The sequence below is a fragment of the Lepisma saccharinum genome, chromosome 30 (genome assembly GCF_977018435.1).
Source record: "Lepisma saccharinum chromosome 30, izLepSacc3.1, whole genome shotgun sequence".
In the NCBI taxonomy this organism is placed as follows: Eukaryota; Metazoa; Arthropoda; class Insecta; order Zygentoma; family Lepismatidae; genus Lepisma; species Lepisma saccharinum.
Window position 1 is genome coordinate 11,153,734 of NC_139258.1, and position 22,747 is coordinate 11,176,480.

General features: G+C 42.2%; 1 protein-coding gene across 1 annotated transcript in view; it reads right to left on the reverse strand.

Annotated features, from left to right (window-relative positions):
* Window positions 1–22,747, reverse strand: part of LOC145981733 (uncharacterized) — a 606,033-nt gene that overhangs the window by 73,451 nt on the left and 509,835 nt on the right. The window contains exons 7-10 of the mRNA XM_083115142.1: window positions 18,896–22,353; window positions 15,294–15,412; window positions 14,653–14,754; window positions 9,217–9,384 (exon numbers count right to left, since the gene is read on the reverse strand). Of these exons, the coding sequence (XP_082971268.1) occupies window positions 9,217–9,384; window positions 14,653–14,754; window positions 15,294–15,412; window positions 18,896–22,353 (3,847 nt within the window). The remainder of the gene's footprint in view (window positions 1–9,216; window positions 9,385–14,652; window positions 14,755–15,293; window positions 15,413–18,895; window positions 22,354–22,747) is intronic.

Here is a 22,747-nt window from a genome sequence, read left to right on the forward strand (position 1 = left end):
GTGGCATCTTAAACGTGCCATATGTCATTATCTGTCATAATGGTTGCTCAAAATAATAAAAAAATCGTTTACACTGTAACAAAAAATAGGAGACATTCCTTTTCAGCACGCCCTTGTACATCTAGAGTATTAAATTATCGCTTTAGGACATTTATTCATCAGACGATGCATTTAAGTAGCAGAAAGAGTAATTTGTTAAATTTATTCTACGTATGCATAAACATAACTGCGAGCTTCTCTATGATTCTGGTCGAACAATTGGTACGATTTCGTTACCACCGACATTAAACAACAGGTAATAACAAAGGCATTCAATAGCTACTTAGGAATGCTTTACACTATGTTATTACCAAGAATTGTTATTAACACGAGATATTCCTCCACATAGCAACAGAGAAAACGTCCTTTGTGACTGCAACCATGATACAAAATTTAGGAAATCTTTTCCCTCGACATTCCGTCTATCATTTCGTACTAATGTCCAGGAATTCAACTGCAGCTAGCGCCTCCATGCGGTGCCACTTGCAATTACAACACCGAGAAAAGTTAGCTGAGTGAGTATTCTGTGGAAGACGATAAAACAGTGTGACTAAACTTTTGCCAAGAAGGGGAAAGTAACAGAAGTCGACACTGCGACGGGTGAAAATTCTGTGAAGTTTTGCTTTCGGGAACAGAAGAAATGAAAGAGGGTCCTAATGGATTTGTGTAAGAAGAGAGAGAGAAGTTGAAAGTATCAAATAACTTTGAGAGAAAGAAAAAAAGGACGTAAACTTGCTGTCAGGGGAACCAACTCATGAATAATACGTCTCAAGAAAATTAGTAGTTGAGAAGGGAGTTTGAATTACATGCAGTGACACAAATATGATTGTGTTATTCATGTCTGGCAAATAGTATTGTAATAATGGAAAAACTAGAAGCTCCAAAATATCTGTGTACAATTCGAACACAGAGTCGCATTAAGTGTATTGTAAGTTTGTGAACTTGAAATTTTATGATTCTTTTTTCTACTTTCATTATTCCAATTCTTTTCATATGAATTTTCTAAATTACGTCTTGTCTCGTAACAAGACAGGCCGAGACAAGCCTCTGTAAAATAGAGACGAGATCTTGTAATCAAGGGGTCCCGGGTTCGATACCCGGTGGAGGTACAAGTGGTTCGGATTCCACTTTAAACTGTAGGTCCAGTCCTGATTAGCCTTGCTGTGCATAAAGTGGACTTAAAACACGAAATCAATCAATCAATATATTTTGCTTAAAGTAACTGCAGAGTAAATTTATTAGTGGAATTGAACCGACCTACGCGACGGAATGGTTAACACAACACGCTACAACCGCAGGAGCTCCGGGTTCGAATCCCGGACATGGGTGTTTCTTGTGAACGTCCATTCATCAATTTCATCATATCATCCTCATCTTCGCGATTAGCAAAAACTGGCAGAGAAAGCGAAGTAAAATAAAGCAAATCAATCAAACATTCGTTAGTGGGAATCAGTGACGGCGATCAGGGAGACGTTGTCACGGGCTGCTAATTTAATAACTAATTAACTCAATTAACTCAACTGAACTGAGCTTAGCATCGCAACATCGAAGAATCTCTCGCCTCACCTGCTGGGCGAATTAAACATTACATGAAATATAATACGGTCAGGATAAGTGCCTAACAGTCGGAGTTACCGAGAATAAACCTAGGAGGATTTGATTTTAAATACCTGAAATGACGTTACATAATACTACGGTGTTTCTGAATATACATATATATTAAAGCACAGATAAATACACATTACATCTTGCCCTCTTTCTCTCGATCTCACATTCATTCTCTCATTCTATGGCATATTGCGACAATATGACAAATACAAAGGTTAGATTATTTACTACTTTGACCATACTCTTACTATTTCTTGGCTACATTGCCGTTTACAATTTACCGTTTAGGATTTTAAGTATAAAGTGAATAATTGTTCCTTGTGCGAACCCCTTCTATCTTTTCTGAAGGTATAAATATATTCAATGAACTATTGTTTGCTGTTAACATAAACTCTCATCTTTAACATTTGATGACTCCGCCGGAAAACAGATGTCTAGGGATGCCATAGCGCTGATTTAAGTTATGCAATGATTTGATTTACGCAGAATCGCGGTAGATAGTCGTCATCTTTCTCACACACGCACATGGTTGGATCTTACCTTCGCTGCATTCCCTCTGACCTGGGTTGGGTGAAAGTGGTCCTACAGTTCTGGAAGGCCTCCACACTCCAGTGTTGCACTTCACGGTTATCCTGGTTTCACTCGTTCACTTCGCAGGGACGTCCAGGACGGTACACGCACACTGTCGACTCCATACGACAACTTGCGCAATAATAGGTCAGTTCTTCGCGGTTACTCGTAAGTACAGATACGTGACTTGGGCGATGAGACGAACATACGCGATGAGTCATTCGTGGTTTCACATGGATATCAAATGTTATTAACTTTCACTACTTTGGACGTTGTTTCGGACGATTGACACAGGTGGACGTGTGTGGCGTTATTCTCACATACCACACGTATGTGTACGGATGCGTTGACGGCGAAGGGGAGAACGACCCCCTGGTTCTACTTTGCTCTACTCCATGGCTCTGAAACACTCACTCGAGGAAAACAAATCCAGACCACTAGTCTGATTGCGGCTCGCAGCTTGGTCGCGCTTAGCTCACACTCCGGTGGCGATTCTAGGCAAAACTGTGGCAAAACTGTGTCTCTCTATTCCAAATCATCCCTTTTATTCCAGATTTGAACGTAGTGACGCGCTACCCTCTATGATCAGGTGCTTGTTTATTGTTTCTGGTGCTTTGACCGTTGTCCTCCTATCCTGGTCAATGCTCACTCCGGTCCTTAACCCCTAGTAGCAGCCCCTCGTGCAGAGATTAGGCTAACTCTTCCTCCATTGTATTCAGTCACGAAAAGCAAGGACAACTCAGTAGGGTAGCTTCTCCCTTTCAATTCAGCGATGAATCTTTAATAATTCATAACTCACGTAGTTCTGTTCTGATTAGGCTCAAATCTTGAAACCAGTACTTTCAAGATGTGTTCTACCGCTGGTTAAAATCTCATCCAATTCGGTCCATTGGTTTAGAAGTTGCATTTTTCTTGATATTCCCATAAGAATACATGTAAATCCGAATTCGGGCGAAAACGGTGGTTGAGCAAGCTAGTGCTGGCTAAGGCAGTTCGCTAGACACCTGTATTCGCGACGGATATTAATATTACCAATTGCAATTAATTCCTACTAACGGGCAATTAGATTAATTACTTGTCACTCAATATTTGACCGTTATAACGTGAGGGGGCATCCCCCACACACTTTTTGGCCACTCTCCCCCCGCACTATGCTAAAACTTATCTATAAGGGGAAATATACTGTCCTTGCATCTCCCGTTTTGGAACTTTGGTGGGAATTAATGCGGTTGCATATATCCAGTATATAATTCCCTTTTTCAGGGTTCATAGCGTCGAAACGAAGCGTCAAATGTAACAGATGTATGAAGATAAGTTTTGTCGCCTCTATGCATTGTGAAGTTTGTACATTTGTTGTGTATACTGTAGCGTATACTGTATATCGAGATTTCGAGATGAGACGAAGACTTGCCCTTTGAGGTCAAGCAGAGAAACAAGAACGATACAGGCTTTCAGAACGTGAGACGAGACTCTTCAAAGTCTATTTATCTACAGCAGTGTTTCTCAATCGTCTGGCCGCGTACCTCCCAGATGGCGCAGTGGTAGTGTCGTTGCCTTGTAATCAAGGGGTCCCGGGTTCGATACCCGGTGGAGGCCAATCCAATTGTCTGGCCGCGGACCGGGAACTAGTCCTGGCGCAGTGGCGGAACCACAGGGGGTGCAGGGGGCATTGCCCCCCACCAATCCTGGACGGAAATGAGTTCTAGGGGGGCAAACAGCGTCCACAACTTCAAATTTTATGCAAATAAAAAACTTTTCGTAAAATCTTCTTCTCGCTCGCAATACCTACTTCTATTGGTCTTATCAAGTTCAGAACCGTCCCTAGGGGGCGGCGGAGTCAGCCCTGGGCGGTGAACGTTCTACATGAAAACAAGTTGCAAAATTGATTGATGGATTTGTGGTTTTAATTCCACTTTACGCACAGAAAGGATAATCAGGACTGGACCTACAGTTTTATGTGGGATCCGAACCACTGTGCCATGTGCCTCCACCGGGTATCGAACCCGGGATCCCTTGATCACAAGGCGACGATGTTACCACTACACCATCGGGGAAGCACAAAAGTTGTAAAAGAGAGAATGCATTGGCGTGAAATTTGAAAATATTTCCGCTACTACTACTACTACTAGTAATAATAATAATAATGTTGGTCCCGGGTTTGAATCCCGGTACATTCATCATATCATAACTCGTCCCCATCTTCGGAAATTAGCCAAAAGTGGCAAATTCACCAGCGATAAGAGGAAATTCTTTCTCGTCCGCGCTATAGAGTGTCTCAACCTTAGAGGTCAGTATGGAAGTAAATGGAGTACTACCCTCTCTCTCTCTCTCTCTAATACATGAGTTTTGCCAATAGCTCTGTCCTTCTCTACCACCGCTGCGTTGTCAGATGTTACAAAATTTACGAAATGTAAAAGTCAAAAATTTCAGTGAAATCATTATCCTGTAGAGTTTTTTATGCTCTATTTAATGACGGCATTATGTAACCTGTCACAAATTCATGTGATCTGAATTTTTCATGATTGTGCAATTTTGCAAAACGCTTAATTTTTTGTAGTAAATACTTCAAAAGCCATAAATATCAAACAGCTTGAACAACTGAATTAAACTGGGCCTATTTTGGAGGGGGCAGGATGAAACTGGGCCTAATTTCGAAGGGGTAGAATTAAACTAGGCCTAATTTCGACGGGGCAGAATTAAACTGTGCTTAATTTTGAGGGAGCAGAATCAGACTTGGGGCCTAATTTTGAGGGGCTAGGATCAAACCTGGGGATTAACTTTGGGGGAAGGGACTCCAAAAGTTTTCCAACCCATAAAAACAGCGTTCAGGATTATTTGCTAAATACGAGCTGTGACGTTTGCGAAATATTACTCTTTATTTCGATGCTCCTCAGGGCCCCTAACTTGTAAATTTTAGTAAACCAGATTTTTTTTGGGGGGGGGGGAAGTTGCCCCCGCCAAGTTACGCCTATCTAACCGGGGAGTGTGTTGCTTCCCTCCTCCAATTTGGAGGCTGACGAACGAGCATCACGGTCAATTTAGTTCTCGTAGCAATTTTAATTAAACACATATTGAAGTGGAAATATTCTGATTAATTGGAAATTTTCGGTGTCCGAAATGGAACTTGCCAATGAAAATCAGCCCTTACCAAATACATTTAATGGTTTTCGCCAAATTAAACTATAAAAGACTCCATTAGACCCAGTCGTTCTCAACTAATTTAAACCAAATTTTATATTTTGTCCACAAGCTTAGCCATATTCGAACATATGATAATGCAATAATTTACTTATTAATGATCCATTCCAAAAGTACACCCAACGGCAAAAGAAATAGAAAAAATAAATTGTTCACTGTCCTTTTCATTAAGTCTGTTTTCCACAATGTGTCGATCACGAATTAAAATAAAGACGTCAATAAGCTGGGGACAATATCTGCTTCGCATCAACAGAATTTCATACCTTAAAACAACAAAGGATGTAGAACACAAGAGAATGAAAATGGTGATGGACAATGTGGCTATTATTTTCTTTGCCGTTGGCAAAAAAATACCGGGTCGCGGGGTTACGAAGGTTGAGAACCATTGATCTATACCACTCCTAGCCATGTTTGAGAAAGGGAAGACAATTTATGTGGAAGCGATGAAAATTACAGCTGTTATTAGTGCTCAACGAGTTGCGCTAACTAAATACAGTATTGCACAATTGTGCAAAAAACGCTTCTGTTTTAGATTCCGAAGAAAATATCGGTATGTTTAATTGGAATAGTTTTGCGATATTCACATTTAACAACTCTAACAGGAAGAAAAAAATGCTGTAATACAATACAACTGTGGTGCATACTCTACGACTTGGATCCCAATTAGCATTCGGCCAGCAACATCGATCCTTCCTGTCGAATTCATAGTTGCCAAGTTATGGGACAACTCGTTGCTAACGGAAGTTATATGAAAAGCACCAGAAGAGGCAATATCACCCCCCCCTTTAAATCGCATTAATTAATTCCGAATACTTGGAAAAGAAGTGTTTTCAAGCTTTATTGAAGGTCTCGCCGTGCCACTAATAAGGTTTGAAATTCATTTCAGATAGTCAAGTTTATCATGCTGAGTGTAATTCAATATGTTGAAGATTCCAGGAAGACTATTTCGCCCTGGTAATGCCAAATTGAACCCTTTCAAATTACAGGGTGACGCTATACTCTTATATTAGTGTTTTTTCTGATGTCCACCACATTTTCATTATTGCTTGAATTAAAAACAACAAGAAAACTTTAACCGCAAACACTTGTTATACTTTATGTAATCCTGGTTTCACAACATTCAACTGTGCCCAGCCACAATTGTCTTGTATTATACTGTGTACAGATTTTGATTAATAATTTTCCCGGCATAATAGCTCGATAAGTAGTGCAATGTGCAGAAATCAGGTCAGAACATGTACAGTGGGATCCATTAGTATTACCGTGCAAATTGTCCATGACTATTTTCATTAGTTTTTCTCGTTCATCCTGTGTGTTTTTAAGCAATGGATTTCTATGTGTGCTGGTGCAGAAGTTGTCAACAGCTTGTTTTGAGTTTTCTTTTAATTCTTGAAGCTCTTAGTGGGTCAAATAAAGTGCACGAACATGGTGATGGACAATTTGCACGGTAATACTCATGGATCCCACTGTACCACTTAATCCAAGAAATAAATTGTTCCCTGAGAGAGTTTCTCAAGTTACAAAAATGAGATTTTTATGTGATGCCTTACAGAACATAAACTTCGCGAATAAATTTTCCGTTGACTTTGAAGGATTCCCGTTGAATAGAGTGGGATATGAGATATAGCAAAATATATTAAGGACTATGTATTTCAGTGAATTAGCGATCTGAAATCTTAAAACACTCGCGCCAGATATCTGTTCAACTGGCGCAACGTATGGGATACTTTAATTTAGTCACAAATTATTACTAGTTTCTTGATTATATTTTTGTTAACTCCAACGACAGAGATTTTAACAGTAAAACTGGCCACAGATATTGTCCTTCTCTCTTGTGAGTTTTTAATTCTTCTGATCCTGGAACATGAATTGGTCTCAACATCTCAGTGTTTTCATTTCTCTTCATGAAACTTGAAACGCGTGAAACAAGAGAGTTAAAAATACGGTTATGGATAATTTATCTAGTAAGGTCTTTGCTTCCATTGTACATTGCTATTATATTTTACCAAGCAAATTGTTCACCACCATGCTCATTCACTTTGCTTAATGCAATGCGATTTTCAAGAACTGAAACAAAACACTAACGAAGCAGTTGGCAACCTCTGCTCCAACATCAGTACAATATTTGCTTAGAAAGAAGGACGAGGCAAATCGTCCATCAGCATGTTCATTCGATTTGTTCTACGCAGTGCGAGATAGAAGACTTGAAACAAAACACCAACGAAAGAGCTGACAACCTCGCTATCTACATCAGTACAGTTCAATTCTTTAGAAACACGTAGATTGTAAGAGGAAATTGACTGAAAATATTTGTGATTAGCACAACGTCAGCTAACGTGTTGCTGTTGCAAGAAGCAATGTTACGTTTTCTCTACTGTAAGTGAATTTTAGAGCAGAACATTCCTATCAAAAAAGAACATCCAATATGTGGAGTATTTAGCTTTCACACGCAACTGTTGCAAACTATGCTTGAACGCCTCAACAGCGAAAAACATCTCTCTAGCTTGCTGGAAACACTTGAACATCTATCAAGGCCTACTTGACTGATTCACTCATTGAGAATCGTGTGTTCGCAACATTTACCAGAGACGGCATGGAATGGCAATTTTCTCTCTGCTTTGGCTGGTCTACTGCTGGCGACTGCGTGTGACGAGTTACGTCATTCTTCAAAGGCAGACGAGGGCATGCCTGTTCCCGCCACACTTGGCAGAAACTAGACATTCCTAAATACATCAGCCTCTGTCACAGACCTCCTATTTGGCAACGAAATTAGAGCACGTGTTTTTTGTCGGTAGTCAACAAAGCTTGTTGCCAAACTTTTCTGGTAATGGATTAAGTGTGAAGGAAATAACCATGAAACGAAAGTACAATGGAAGAAGTATTGCTTGGACAAGAATAACTGTAAACGTTAATATCCATGGAGGATTGAGATAACAGAGAAACAAGTATCTTGGACAAGAATAACTGTGAAACGTTAATATTCATAGAGGATTGAGATAACAGCGAAAGAAGTATCTTGGACAAGAATAACTGTGAAACGTTAATATCCATGGAGGATTGAGATAACAGCGAAACAAGTATCTTGGACAAGAATAACTGTGAAACGTTAATATCCATGGGGGATTGAGATAACAGCGAAACAAGTATCTTGGACAAGAATAACTGTGAAACGTTAATATCCATGGAGGATTGAGATAACAGAGAAACAAGTATCTTGGACAAGAATAACTGTGAAACGTTAATATCCACGGAGGATTGAGACAACAGCGAAAGAAGTATCTTGGACAAGAATAACGGTGAAACGTTAATATCCATGGAGGATTGAGGTAACAGCGAGAGAAGTATCTTGAACAAGAATAACTGTGAAACGTTAATATGCGTGAGGGATTGAGATGGAAATGATTTGTCCACAATCGAAAAATGCTTAAACAATATTCATGTGAGAGATCGGGAAAGAAAGGCAGGGTGGAAGAGATTGCCCATGTGCGCTTATGGCGCAATCCTGAAATGATGTAGATGACCTATCGAATACTCTATGCATGAGTGAATAATAGAGTTGTAACATGACGCCATATACGAGCATATTTTTTTCATGGCACAGTTATAACTTTTCTTAAACAGCTACCGAAGAAGAGGACGTTGATCAACTATGACTTTATCAAAATTCGAACCTGGGACACTTGCTGCAGTCTAATAGTTAGTCAAGAAGTAATAGCATGCAATGAAATCCGCATGCACAATCCCAAAAGCTACTTACGGCCAAGATGGGGAGGTGCGTCTTTCTGCTGGAGAAGCACTTACCGAAGGACTTGGAAGCAAGGCGGCGATACATCTCAACGCTGGATTTCCGGTGAACCATCCGGTGGGTGATCGCCTGGTACTTCCTCCTGAAGTCCCTTTCGGAGTTGGTCGAGTCCGTGGAGGCCTTCCGAGGGACAGACGACATAGGTTCTTCGTCGCTCTTCTCTTCTGCAGGGAAAAATGGACATTCTCGAAATATTACTTGCATATATCAAAAAGATGTAACAAAAACTGGGGACAGGCTCCTAACAAGGAAACAGAATATGTCTATTAAAAACTTCCTCACTCAGTTACTAAAACTAAGCCATTCATTCATTACTTAACAAAACCCACAACAATACTCTCTCGGAGGTGAAACGCTTAGGCTGTAAAGGGGCACTCAGCACACAGGACAAAGCAACAAACAATTTTCTGGTGGCCTGCAAGAAGCAGTTACCGGAAGTGAGGTTGACTTTGGGTAAAATACCAGAAGGTGGCCCCTTACCCCGTACAACTTAATTAAAATATTGACAAGCTTAACATTAAATTTGGCTGTAGATTCTTGTTTTGGAGCAGTTGTTTACCTTCTATAAACAAAACAACGTGCATGCAGAAAGCATTGCAAACTCATAGAAGTAAAATAATCCACACGAAAATCCAGCGTTGTTACAGGATTCTTAACGTAAGGTAAAACAACGGCCAATTGTAATATGGAATACGCGGCAGCAAATGACGTCTCACTTTAAACCTAATACTCTTTCTTTTGCACTTATTGCTTCACCTTTATGGTTAACTCTTTGCACCAGTAATCATTTCACATACATTTGGCTTCTTTCTTGCATGCGAATTGAATATATTTTACTTGCATTTTTTTAGACAAAATGATATAACATGGTAATGTATATTTCTAAGGTTTGATATAGATAGGAGTGTATTTGAAATTTGTTTGTAGATTTTATGTAAATTGTATCTTATGTAAATAAAATATATAATGGGCATAAACAGCCATATGCAATGCTGTAAGTCCAATAAATATATTGACGATGATGATCAAAACAAGATAAAGAAAGTTCGTAAATTTTTTGCGGTTGGAAACTTTGACGAGCATCCTAATAATGATTTTTGTTCCGCCAAATATAGTGCACTTCGTAAAATAACTTGGTGTCATGGCAAGGCAAGATAAGTGTGAACATTTTGTAGGAATATGCATTGTAACTTTCAATGAGCTTAGAGATTTGTGTACATAATGATATTTTATAACATTGGTTATTTTCTGAAAGTAATCATGTGAACAGAAAGGAAGTAGTGCCACTTTCAACATGGCGAGTTCTATGCTTGCGGGAAGGTCTGACGCGGAGGGATACATCGAATCGGTGAGACAGTTTGTTTACAGAAGGTCTCAGGGTTGGTGATTTACACTTTAGTAATTTGAAGAAAATGTTAACACAAAGGAATGATTCCTTCTCACTTTTCACTCAAGTGTTGTGACCTATCTAGAAGTGGATGTCAATAGATTCAATTTAAAAGTAACAACAAATATTTTATTACACTTACACAAAAACCTGGTTAATGTGTTTTCTGTAAATTTCGATATAACATAGTACAGGGACCGGCAGAAAAAGCTGACGGTTTTGAAATCTTCTCTCTATATATAAAAATGGATGTATGTGTGTATATGTGTGTGTTTGTTTGTTCAGCAATAACTCTCGAACGCCTGGAGCGATTTCAACCAAACTTGGTACACGTATCACTTGCAATCTGGAAAGAAATACTGTGGGGGTAAGACACCCCTGGCACCTCTAGGGGTGGGGAGTTGTAAAAAAAAAATAGACAATCACCGATATTAAATTCCGCACAAACAGACATCCGTGACTCGATGCAATCCGCAAAACGAAAGTGTTTCTCGGGTTGTCTAACATTCAGGCTGTGTTGCGAATCATAGTTTTGGTGACACTCCCAATGCGGTTCAACTCCAAGTTCATCACCTATCGGCATGGGGGGTGAGAGAGGGTGAAAAATAAAATGCCACAAATGACCTAGATTAGTGTCGAATCCATAGTTTTCGGAGTCGCTAAGCTAATTGGTGACATTCACGATCACATTTAAAATTAGTCACATTTTACACTATAGTTAGAATTCATTATTTTCCTGTCTAATACAAGATTGGGATAAATAAATACCCGGGCAACGCCGGCTAATCAGCTAGTGTGTATATAAAGAGAGCAATTAATGTAATGCAAGGTTGCATAATCAAAATTGCTACAAAAATAATTGCCATTTTCAGTGCTTACATTGATTTTTCTTTGTTCTGAAAATTGTGTCCGATAAATGATGACTTCCATTCCTTACACATTCATGTAGCCTTGCCTTTAAGTTGGACGTCTCGTCGCCCTCACGAGCATTTCATTCAGATTTGGTAACTCGAGATCCCCAATTGTGTGAGGTCTCTCAACATACACTTTTGATTTGAGGTAGCCCCAGAGGAAATAATCACACATCGACAGATCCGGGGAGCGAGGAGGCCAGGGAAGTGCCCCATCTTCGGCGTTGAGCGACGAAGCCAATGAGCACCCCCCCCCCCCCACTCTTCCGTTGAAAGACCTCACACAACAATCCAATTGTGTCATTTGTGAACATTCAAACCATTTGAACAACAATTGGTGATCTCAAGTTAGGCAATGAAATGCTCATGAGGGCGACGAGACGTCCAACTTAAAGGCAAGGCTACATGAATGTGTAAGGAATGGAGGTCGTCATTTATCGGACACAATTTTCAGAACAAAGAAAAATCAATGTAAGCACTGAAAATGGCAATTATTTTTGTAGCAATTTTGATTATGCAACCTTGCATTACATTAATTGCTCTCTTTATAAACACCTTTCAAAACCGTCAGCTTTTTCTGCTGGTCCCTACATTAAAAATTAGTTCTCGAATCCAGGGTAAGAAATCTATACAGCCTCATTACTCATGCCAGGTTCGATTGATTGATTTGCTTAATTTTACTTCACTTTTTGATTGATTGATTGATTTTACTTCGCTTTTTGATTGATTTGCTTAATTTTACTTCACTTTTTGATTGATTGATTGATTTTACTTCGCTTTTTGATTGATTGATTTGCTTAATTTTACTTCACTTTTTGATTGATTGATTTTACTTCGCTTTTTGATTGATTGATTTGCTTTATTTTACTTCGCTTCTTGATTGATTGACTTGCTTTATCTTACTTCGCTTCTTGATTGATGGATTTGCTTTATTTTACTTCACTTTTTGATTGATTGATTGATTTTACTTCGCTTTTTGATTGATTTATTTGCTTAATTTTGCTTCACTTTTTGATTTTACTTCGCTTTTTGATTGATTGATTTGCTTAATTTTACTTCACTTTTTGATTGATTGATTGATTTTACTTCGCTTTTTGATTGATGGATTTGCTTTATTTTACTTCAATTTTTGATTGATTGATTGATTTTACTTCGCTTTTTGATTGATTTGCTTAATTTTACTTCACTTTTTGATTGATTGATTTTACTTCGCTTTTTGATTGATTGATTTGCTTAATTTTACTTCACTTTTTGATTGATTGATTTTTACTTCGCTTTTTGATTGATTGATTTGCTTTATTTTACTTCGCTTCTTGATTGATTGACTTGCTTTATCTTACTTCGCTTCTTGATTGATGGATTTGCTTTATTTTACTTCACTTTTTGATTGATTGATTGATTTTACTTCGCTTTTTGATTGATTTATTTGCTTAATTTTACTTCACTTTTTGATTTTACTTCGCTTTTTGATTGATTGATTTGCTTAATTTTACTTCACTTTTTGATTGATTGATTGATTTTACTTCGGTTTTTGATTGATTGATTTGCTTTATTTTACTTCGCTTCTTGATTGATTGATTTGCTTTATCTTACTTCGCTTCTTGATTGATTGATTTGCTTCATTTTACTTCACTTTTTGATTGATTGATTTTACTTTGCTTTTTGATTGATTGATTTGCTTAATTTTACTTCACTTTTTGATTGATTGATTGATTTTACTTCGCTTTTTGATTGATTGATTTGCTTTACGTTACTTCGCTTCTTGATTGATTGATTTGCTTTATCTTACTTCACTTTTCTGCGGGATGAGCGATGATACGATGAAATTGATGAATTGACACTCACAAACATCCATGCTCAAGCCGGGACTCGAACCCGGGACCCCTGGCATCGTAGCGCGATGTGCTAACCACTCCGCCACAGGGGCCGGCCCATGCCATGTTCGAATCCCGATCTGTTCGTTCTTTTGTGAGTGTCCATTCATCAATTTCATCACTCACCATTATCTCACGATTAGCCAAACGTGGAAGGAAATATACAGAATCAGTGGCGCAGGAACATCGTACCACCCAAAACTTTTGAAGGGGGGTACTGTACCCCCTAAATCGAAGATTCTAGTTGTACCCGTTGTACCCCCCCTCTCAGAGAATTTGACAGACGCAAGACGCTACTGTTAAAATAACCTAGTATATTCTAATCGCTCAATACAAGGGCTTCCGCCATGGCGCAGTGGTAGCGTCGTCGCCTTGTAATCAAGGGGTTCCGGGTTCGATTCCCGGTGGAGGTACAAGTGGTTCGGATCCCACTATAAACTGTAGGCCCAGTCCCGATTAGCCTATTCGTGGATAGTGGACAAACCTCAGTACTCACGCCTGACGATAGCTATTCAAATTCTGGATGTCAAGTTAAAAAAAAAAAAAAACTATTATTTTAAACTATGATTCGACCGTTGGGACAAAATATCCCAGTACCCATTTTTAAAAATTCAGTGGACAAAATATATTCAGAATCGACCTTCAAACCTCGTATTTTTTGTTATTTAGCATAGCTCTTCTTGCCTCTTTTGGTTAATCGCGACGATGACGATGAATAATAATTAGATGAATCTGATGAAGGGAAACGCGCAAAGAACATCCATACCCAGGCCGGGATTCGAACCCGTAAACCTCGTGGCGAATCCGAAAGTGGACAACGTAAAGTGCTTGGCCATAGGGTCGGCAAACTTTATGTATCCAACGACGGTGTGAAACATATATTGGCTCGAAGACTATGTACTGAATAAGGAATTTTGTTGTATTAATTACCAATAACAAGGTCCGTGAGAAGGGAACAAGGGACAGAACAACTAAGCTTGGACGTGGACCCAGTGAGGGGGGCAATGCTCCGGCGGCGGGAGTGCAAACGAGACATGTTTCCCCCAACAATGGCGTTAAGCTCACACACACAAAAAAAAACCACTCTTTCAGTTTGAATTTATCATGTTCCCGTTAACAAATTACTGGGACTGAAATGAAATTATATGTGTGAAATATATAATTTTACTTTGCTATTCATTTGCAAGGGGGACGTCGCCCCACTTGCTCCCCTTACGTGGTTAAATAAAGACGGAACGAACCAAATTACACTGAACTGACCTCTATCGTCGATTCGAGTATCTGGCTTCTGCCACACCTTCAGCTCTTCCGTGTCGCCGATGTAGATCCAGGTGGCGCTCCTATAGGATTCGGCGTACACCCCTGGTGGAAGAAGAAACAAGAAATGAATAACCGTAGTGAACCATATTCAAGTATCTTACAAACAAATGTCAGATGGCACTGATCTTTCTGATCAATTCAATACTGGAAGTACCCGGATGTATGACGAGTATAACGGATTCTATGGGTAAGGAACAATGGACAATTCAAGCAATGTTTTGTTCGAGTTTGGAAAGAAAAATTATTTTCCAAACACGCAAAAGCAATGTTCAAACTGTCCATAGTTCCTTCTTTCAAGAATCAGCGCCAAAACCTACAGCCGTGGCAAGCCTTTGACCATATTGCATTTCCTCGTTTGATAAAATAATGCACTTCTTCCACCTAGAGCAGCAGTAACCTACCAATGATGACGTTGCATGTAAAGAAAGTATCTGCACAGGCCTTCTTATAAGAAGGCATTGGCCACCTCATGTTTTAAAATCGAAATCGAAATGTATCACCTGACATATACTGTCTTACTTTACAAAATTTCCACGATGGAGGAACAACCAAAGTTTAGCTTATTTCACTGGAATACTTGCCTGTCTCATCGTCATCCTCGTTGAGGTCCGTAAGGCTGTCTCCATGAGTACAGGGGACGGAGTCCGAATTTCGTGAACCAATCACCTCCATGCTTGCGTCGGTAGAACGCGCGTGTGGGCTGAAATAGAGTACAATTTGTTCAATCTCTCCAACAGACATTCCACAAGGTTCATGTATGAAGGCAGATGGAAATTTCAAAATTGATTTGCCAAGGGAAGGTTGCTGGGAGTTATCCATTTTTGACACAGCAAACTAACACAACAACAAAAAAATATCATATTGGCACTAGTTAGCGGGGCACGGACTTTTCCGAACTTTTATAAAATTATCCAAAAACATTTATCAATATGCTGACGACCTTTGCAACTTTTTGACTTGGAGTACTATGTAGTATTGAAATTCACGGCTACAGCCGGATTGCGCACACTTTTCCGGTTTTATCAGTGGTATCTGATGAGCCGTTGACAAGCTGTCACAATGTACAGGATTGCGCACGAAAAAATGAGGCGATGTTGTCAGATGTAGAATGTTCTCAAGCCGTTCTCACTTCTGTTGTGTTTGTTTGTGTGTGTGGACTTACACGTGTTTTTGCTGGAAGGGTAGCATTAGATAGACATAGAGGATGAACCTGATTGGTGGACTAGAATGTAATGGTCTGTGTATCTCCGTATTTATACCGAAGGTCACGAGCTTCGATTGACAGAAGTGTTTCTTTTGCAGTCATTGCCCTAACCTAACCTAACTTAACTTTTGAGTTTGAGTAAATTGGAATGAAAATTGTATCTTGAAAACATCAATAGTGACTTACTGTATTATGTAAATTGGTATGAAAATTGTATCTTGACTTGCTACATTTACTGGTCAAATTATATTTTTATTTAATCCTTAAGAGATTTACTATTTTATTTCTAATTTCTCTCTCTCTTTTTGTCTAAAGAAAAAATCAGTTTTGCGCACAGACTTTAAAGCTATCAAAGTGGCAACGTTCGATCAAAATCTGTGCGCAATTCGGTTGAGGCGAAATTCACGCCCCCAGTTAAGAATATTTACGTAAAGCATCCCCCAGTCAGCATGAATCTGTAAGAATTCTCCCCACTTGCTTCATTGTATCCATGCTGAACCATACAAGCACCCTCCCACCTATACCCAACATCGATCAAGCATCTACCCCACCTAGGAATCGTATCAATCCCTAAGAATATATGTTTATTTTATAAAGTCTCTCTGAATGATTCACGTTAACCAGGGCATTCACTTGTTTTTCTCAGTTGTCTCAGCCTCTGAGGCATGTAAACAATGCACTGTGTTGTGCTATGCAAACCTCCTGAGCTATCCAGGAAACAGGTAGTTTCTTCTGCCTATGGAGTCGGCGGTTTGCATAGTGGCAATTAAAAACACGATTCGGCATGGAGGAAGAGCTCCATGGCCTAGTGATATAGAGGTGAGACAAGCTGAGAGGGGGCTGACTTTTGGATTGGAGTTGAGAAGGGAGAAGAGGTTAGGAGAGCAGTAGGGCAGAAGTGAGACGACGCTCTGGTCAACCAATTGAGAAACCAACAGAGGACTTCGTATATTTTATTCATCATAATTCATCAGATAGACAGGTAACTATCCTAACACCCAGCCATGATTCAGGTTCAAAGGTTCACAAAACCCAACGAGTGACCATTGTCTTTTCTGCAGTTTAGTTCCTTAATCTTATTTGTACCTTTCGTATTGCCAAGCGTTAACTCGTCATGCCAATGACGAGAGCTCTCATCAGAGGATGAATGATGAGTAACTTACATCACCCATTGATTAATTGGTTAACATTCTTGGTAAGATCCCACGAACTTCACGGTTCGTTACGGAATTACCACTTCGAACACTTTTAAACAGTTCAATAACAACATTTAAGAAGTCTTTTGAATGGTTGTAAAAGCCTATCAAAGGTTTGGGCACCTTGTTTTGGAGGTCAGTGAGCACGAGCTTCCCGCCTGCGCGCTGAACGAACGTGACCGACGAAGCCCCCTGTCTCGTTCACTCCTTCCTTTCCGCCCCTTTTACAACGCCTGGTCGATCATACGAGTAAAACCCACCCCTAACATTCACACATTGACAAGACATAGCTATGATGGTTCGTACATTCAGTAAATGAACTGGGGTCTATGAGTGACGGGGAGCTGGGACAGACTGGGATGGGAACGCATCAGTTTTCTGTGCTGATATAAAAAAAGCATCGAAAGCGCCTACTCGCCGATCTGCAAGCTGGTGTGGTCTTCTCAGGCGATTCACCTCAATTATGGCTGAAATGTTTCCTTTTCATTCACCACGTCCTTCGTATTCCAGTAGAATATCACTCCCTCCTGATCTAACTTCAACCACAAAATCTTATTTTCAGAAACCATCCGTTTCAGCTGATGATTAAGTCCCTGTCAAGTCTGTGGTTTTCAAGAAGTAACTCACCCCGCCCTATCTCATCAACCACCACCCAAATAGCACATAAGCTTGTGGCAAGCTTACGATAGCTTCCTTATAGCTTGTCCAAGCAAGCTTGACTTGGCAAGCTGGACGTAAGCTTGATGCATGCTAGCGTAATTGGATGCATTTTTAAATAATAAAACAATAGACACACCCATTTAATATAACAATAGAGATACTTATTAAACAAACAATAGTGACAAAATGAAATAAAACCAAAATACAGTGGAATGAATTACAATGTGAATAAAACACCAAAGATTACATTTTCTGCAGCATACACTAGATGGCAGTGCGATTCAAATGTAAACAAACATAAGTTTTAGTAACACAAATAAGGATAACTTTGATTGTAATTAGTGAAAAAAATGTGTGTTATTATTCTTCGAAAGATGTGTGGATATTGAAGTTGCAAGGAAGATCAGAAAATGAAATGTGATGAATAAAAGTGAAACTCCCATTATAAATATTTTCATTCCAGACTATATAATCAGGAGCTAAGTACAGGAAAATTGATTACCAGCATAAAGTTAAGAGATTCGTTAGTTCATCGAACTCTCCGGCCTAACCATTGCCTATTTTGGTGGGAGCAGGAAAAATTTTATCAGCTGCAAAACTAAACTATAATGTTACAAACAGTTTATACAGATATATATATAAATTTAGATGAAGATACACATTATGGCTTACTTCGAGCATAGCATTCTGTAAGCTTGCAGCAAGCTGTCTGTGCTATCTGGGCAAATACTTCTTTTTCAAGGAAACCTATATCAACCATATCCTATGGCTTATTATTTTATTTTCCTACATCTTTTTATTGTCTTATTTCATCTTATGTTTCTATGCCACACATGTACTAAATCTTCCTTTTCTAACCTTTTCTTATCAAGTATATTAAACCAATCTTTCATCTGGTCAACCTAGGAAGGTAGCTGAGGGAATTCAAAATACTGATGCAAGTTTCATCTCGTGTATTTATAAATAAAACTGACATATTCAAAGAAAAACGGGTGAATCCGTATATTCGCAAAAATATGTTGTATAATCTGTCAGCAGGACGTAAGCGCATACCTGAGAATGCGTTTCTTTATTTCGCAGACCTACAAGCCAATAGGTTTAATATATACTTAATATGACTTACCGTACTTTGACCCTGAGCTCCTCCCGTCCTCGTTCCTCTGACTTGGCCCGAACGCCTTCCGCCCGGAACTTGTGATGTCTCCGCTCCCTCTCCTCCGAGCGAAACCGCTTCTCCAGCTTCTTGTAAAGGCGACCAGGAACAACCACGACGTCCGAGGGTTTGTCGGCGTCGTCAGCTTTCCCCTTCTGCTTTTCCTCCTTCCCCAGGGGCGCGTCCCTCTTCGTCCCGTCTCCTGGACTCTGTCCTCCACTTCGACCCTCGCCAGGATGCAACGCGGGGATTATCTTCTTTGGTCCCTCGGGTGAATCTGCGAACCCCGCCGGCGGCTTCACGATGTCCGTGTCCGGTTGTTCGCCGGACGCCATCTCCTCAGCTTCCCTCTGCTTCATCTCCAGCATCTCGATCTCCCTTGGACGCACCCGTTCTCCGCACTGGTGGCAGACGAGCTCCGGTTCGCTTCCCGTCCGCGTGCTGCCTTTCTCCACATAGTCCATGCTCTCGGAGTAGAACACGCTGTCGCTGCCCGGGCTTACGGAGCGTAAGGATTCGGCGCTGAGTGCCATGAGGCGGCTGGAGTCCGGGCTCGTGTACACCTTCCCGCTGGAGTCCGTTTGGGGTCTAGGAGACCCTCGCGCTGATGACGCTTTCCCGGCTGGACTTCTTCGAGGACTTCCTCCAGGACTCTTCGAGAAGCGGTGAGGACTGAGTCTGTTTGAGCGCGGTGGACTCTCCTCGCTCATCGTCTCCTTGGCTTCTTCCTTGCTCACCGATCTTCGCCTAGCCGCTCCCTGCCTCTCCTCTCCACTTCCACTCCGTCTTCTGGACCTCTGTGGACTCGCCCTACCGGCAGATCTCCGCCTTGGACTCTTCCCAGGACTCTCCCTGATCCTTCTCCCTTTGGAGTCCCTCCCGGCGTCTCGCTGTCGCCTTGGAGACGGTCCTCTGTTGTCCGTGTCCGTCATCTGGCTGCTGGATTCGTCCGACGTGAGGTCTTCGAGCGCCTTCTCCGGCGTGTGAACGGGAGTCCTCTCCACGAACCAGTCCTCCGCTCTGAAGCCCTCGTGCATGGCCGGGCTGCGGGCAAGACCGGGCGCCATCGACTCCTCGATGACCTTCTTCTCCTTGGACTTCTTGGGTTGCCCCGAGAAGCCCTTTTGTTCGAGCGTCGTTGTTTCTTTACCCGTAGTCAGTATTCTCTTGTACTCCGCTCCGGATTTCACGGGACTCCTGCTGCGGGACTTGGTCCGTCTTGCCACCGCCTTCTCCTTCTTGCTTTCGCTCTCCGGAGGCGGTTTTTGCAAGTCAATCGACGTTGACTTCTTGACGTCGTACTTTGCTGGAGATTCTTTCTTCTCTCTCGTCTTACTTTTTCGTCGCACTTCTCCGATTTTCGACGGAGGCGTTGTCGTCTCTCGAGCCCCGTTCGGCTGCGTCTCTTCCAGCACTGAGGTGCTGGGTGGGATGTCCAGCTTCATGCCCTTCTTGAGCCTCTGCTTCTCCTCGTCGGTCCACTCCCGCGTTTCCTGCGACGATTCCCTCCCGTCGCCGTTCCGGTCCTCGATCGGCGAGCTGTAGTAACTGGAGCGTTTCGAGCTTCGGTCGTCGGTGTCGGATATAGACTTGTTCCTCTCGTGTCGGCACTTGCTAGGGGTCAGCGTGCTTTCGGGGGAGGCAACCTGGTACTTCGGCGAAACGGCTGCTTCCTTTTCTTTCGGTTTATGTTGCTCGGCGCACACGGGAGAAACGCGCGCATCTTCGAACTTCAGCAATTCCACGGAGCTTCCTTCCAGGCTGTAGCTCCCGGAGCTGCTGCTCTCTCCGCTGGGAGACGTGATGTCCTTCGGACTCATCGGAGGGACCAAACTGACGCGCGGTGTCCTCTCGGTGTCCGGTCCTTCGCTGTCGTACTGTTCGGCGGCCGTCGTCTCCACGTTCGGCGTCGGTTGCTCGCTGGGATTCTCTTTGATTTCCTCCAGGTTAGGAGGAGAAGGCACAAGAAAGTCGTCGTTGTTGATATCCGCGCGGGCGAGGCTGTATATCGACGACGCACTCTCAAAAGAACTCCCCTCGCCCATACCCTCCACTTTCTCCTTGGTCGCTCTGTAGGAACCGCTTAGCTTCGAACTCGTGTCGGTTCCGGAATTGTCGGTGGCTGTGATATAATCCTCCGAGGTTTCCGAATGGTCGGTGGTCTTCCCGGAGTCCGTTCTCGACAGGTCCACCTTTGGGCTCCGGGGACGTTCGGCCTCGTCCCGTTCGGGGGTTCTGAAGGCAGGCGACAGGTTTTTTCTGAATTCGGAGCCCGGAGACCGACCGCCGCGCGCTTTGATCCTCGCGTCTGGCAGTAACCCTCTCCTCCTGTCGTCCCCGCGTCGTTCGGGAAGCGGCTTTTTCTTCGCGGTGTCTTCCGAGACTGGAACGGTCGGGAGGGCCTTTCCTTTATGGGGTTGCGACGCAACCGACGAGGTCGGAACCAGCGCCTCCTCTTCGGCCTCGTCCAAGGCTTCGGTCTCTATGCTGCTGCGCTGAAGGAGCAGCTGCTTCCGTTTGGTGGACGGAGTGACCGCGGCCGAGCTGAGGTCCGAAGAGCTGACGTGGGTCCCGTTCTCGGAATCCGACAGGCTGGGGGCCATGATGGTGGTGCTGTTGGACTCTGCTCCGGCGTGGAGGACGGTGGTCTGCGACTCGTTCCACAGCCCGTCGCTGCTTTGGTCCCGGTAGTCGCCCAGCGAATCCGACGACGCGAACGGCGACAGACGGCGAGGGGTGTCACCGACCTGGCTCCTTAAATCCGCATCGAACGGCCGAACCTCCGAGTCTCCGGACCGATTCGTTTCTATGGAAACTGAGTCTTCGAGCGACATGCTTCTCTTCCTGAAGAACCCGCGGTATATCAGGTTCTCGTGGAACTCATCCTCCTGCTGATCCTCCAACTGGGAGGTGGCTAGGTTGTCGGGTATCGACGAGAACAGGGAGGCAGATCGCTTCTCCAGAGGTTCCAGGAACATTTCCTCCTGGACTCGGTACCGCTCGATGACATCCTCGCTCTTGGTGATGTCCACGTCGACCTCCATGTATCCGGACGCGAACGTCTGCGCCCGTCGCCTCTCCAACAAGATCTCCCCTTCCGAGAGGGTCTTCTGAAGAAGCCTCTTCTTCCCTCGCCTCTCCTGGGGCTCGAAGTCTATGAAGATCTCCTTGTAGTCCTTCTTCGTCTTCTTCTTCTGCTGCTTCTCCTCCGGAGGCTCCAGGCCCGGTCCTGGAGTGGGCTGTCTACCGACCGACGAGCGGGGTTCCTCGGACTGGGCCCTGTGTAGGGGTTCGTGTGGTGGAGGGCCGTTGCCATTATCGAAAACGTCGGGGTCGTAACCGTGAAACTGCCCCGCCTCGGAGAGGGACTTCATAAGTCTTCTGGGTCGATCCCCGTTCGTCTGCGCTCCTTGGGACACCATTTTTACCTAGAAGGAGAGTAAAACGTGTGAGCAACAATGCACAGTGTCAATTATTGAATCACATCTTGGTTGCATTTAAAATAATAGATAATATATTTTCTCTCTTGTTTCAATATGTGCTACTTGTAATAACGGAGGACAACGTATTCACAAACAGTTTGTTGGTCTATATAAATTAAAATTGATTTCAAAAGCAAGTGATTTTTGAACTTTCATTGTTTGCTGGATTTCCTTGTTCTATTGTTAGAACAAATAAAAACTGTACCCTTCTTGTAGGGACTATTTTTTAAAAAATTGGTATCGACACATTTTACGTCTCTTTGAAGAATTGCATAAAGAATTATGCGAAATGACAGTTACAACAAATAACCAGTATAAACAATCAATTATATAACGGCAG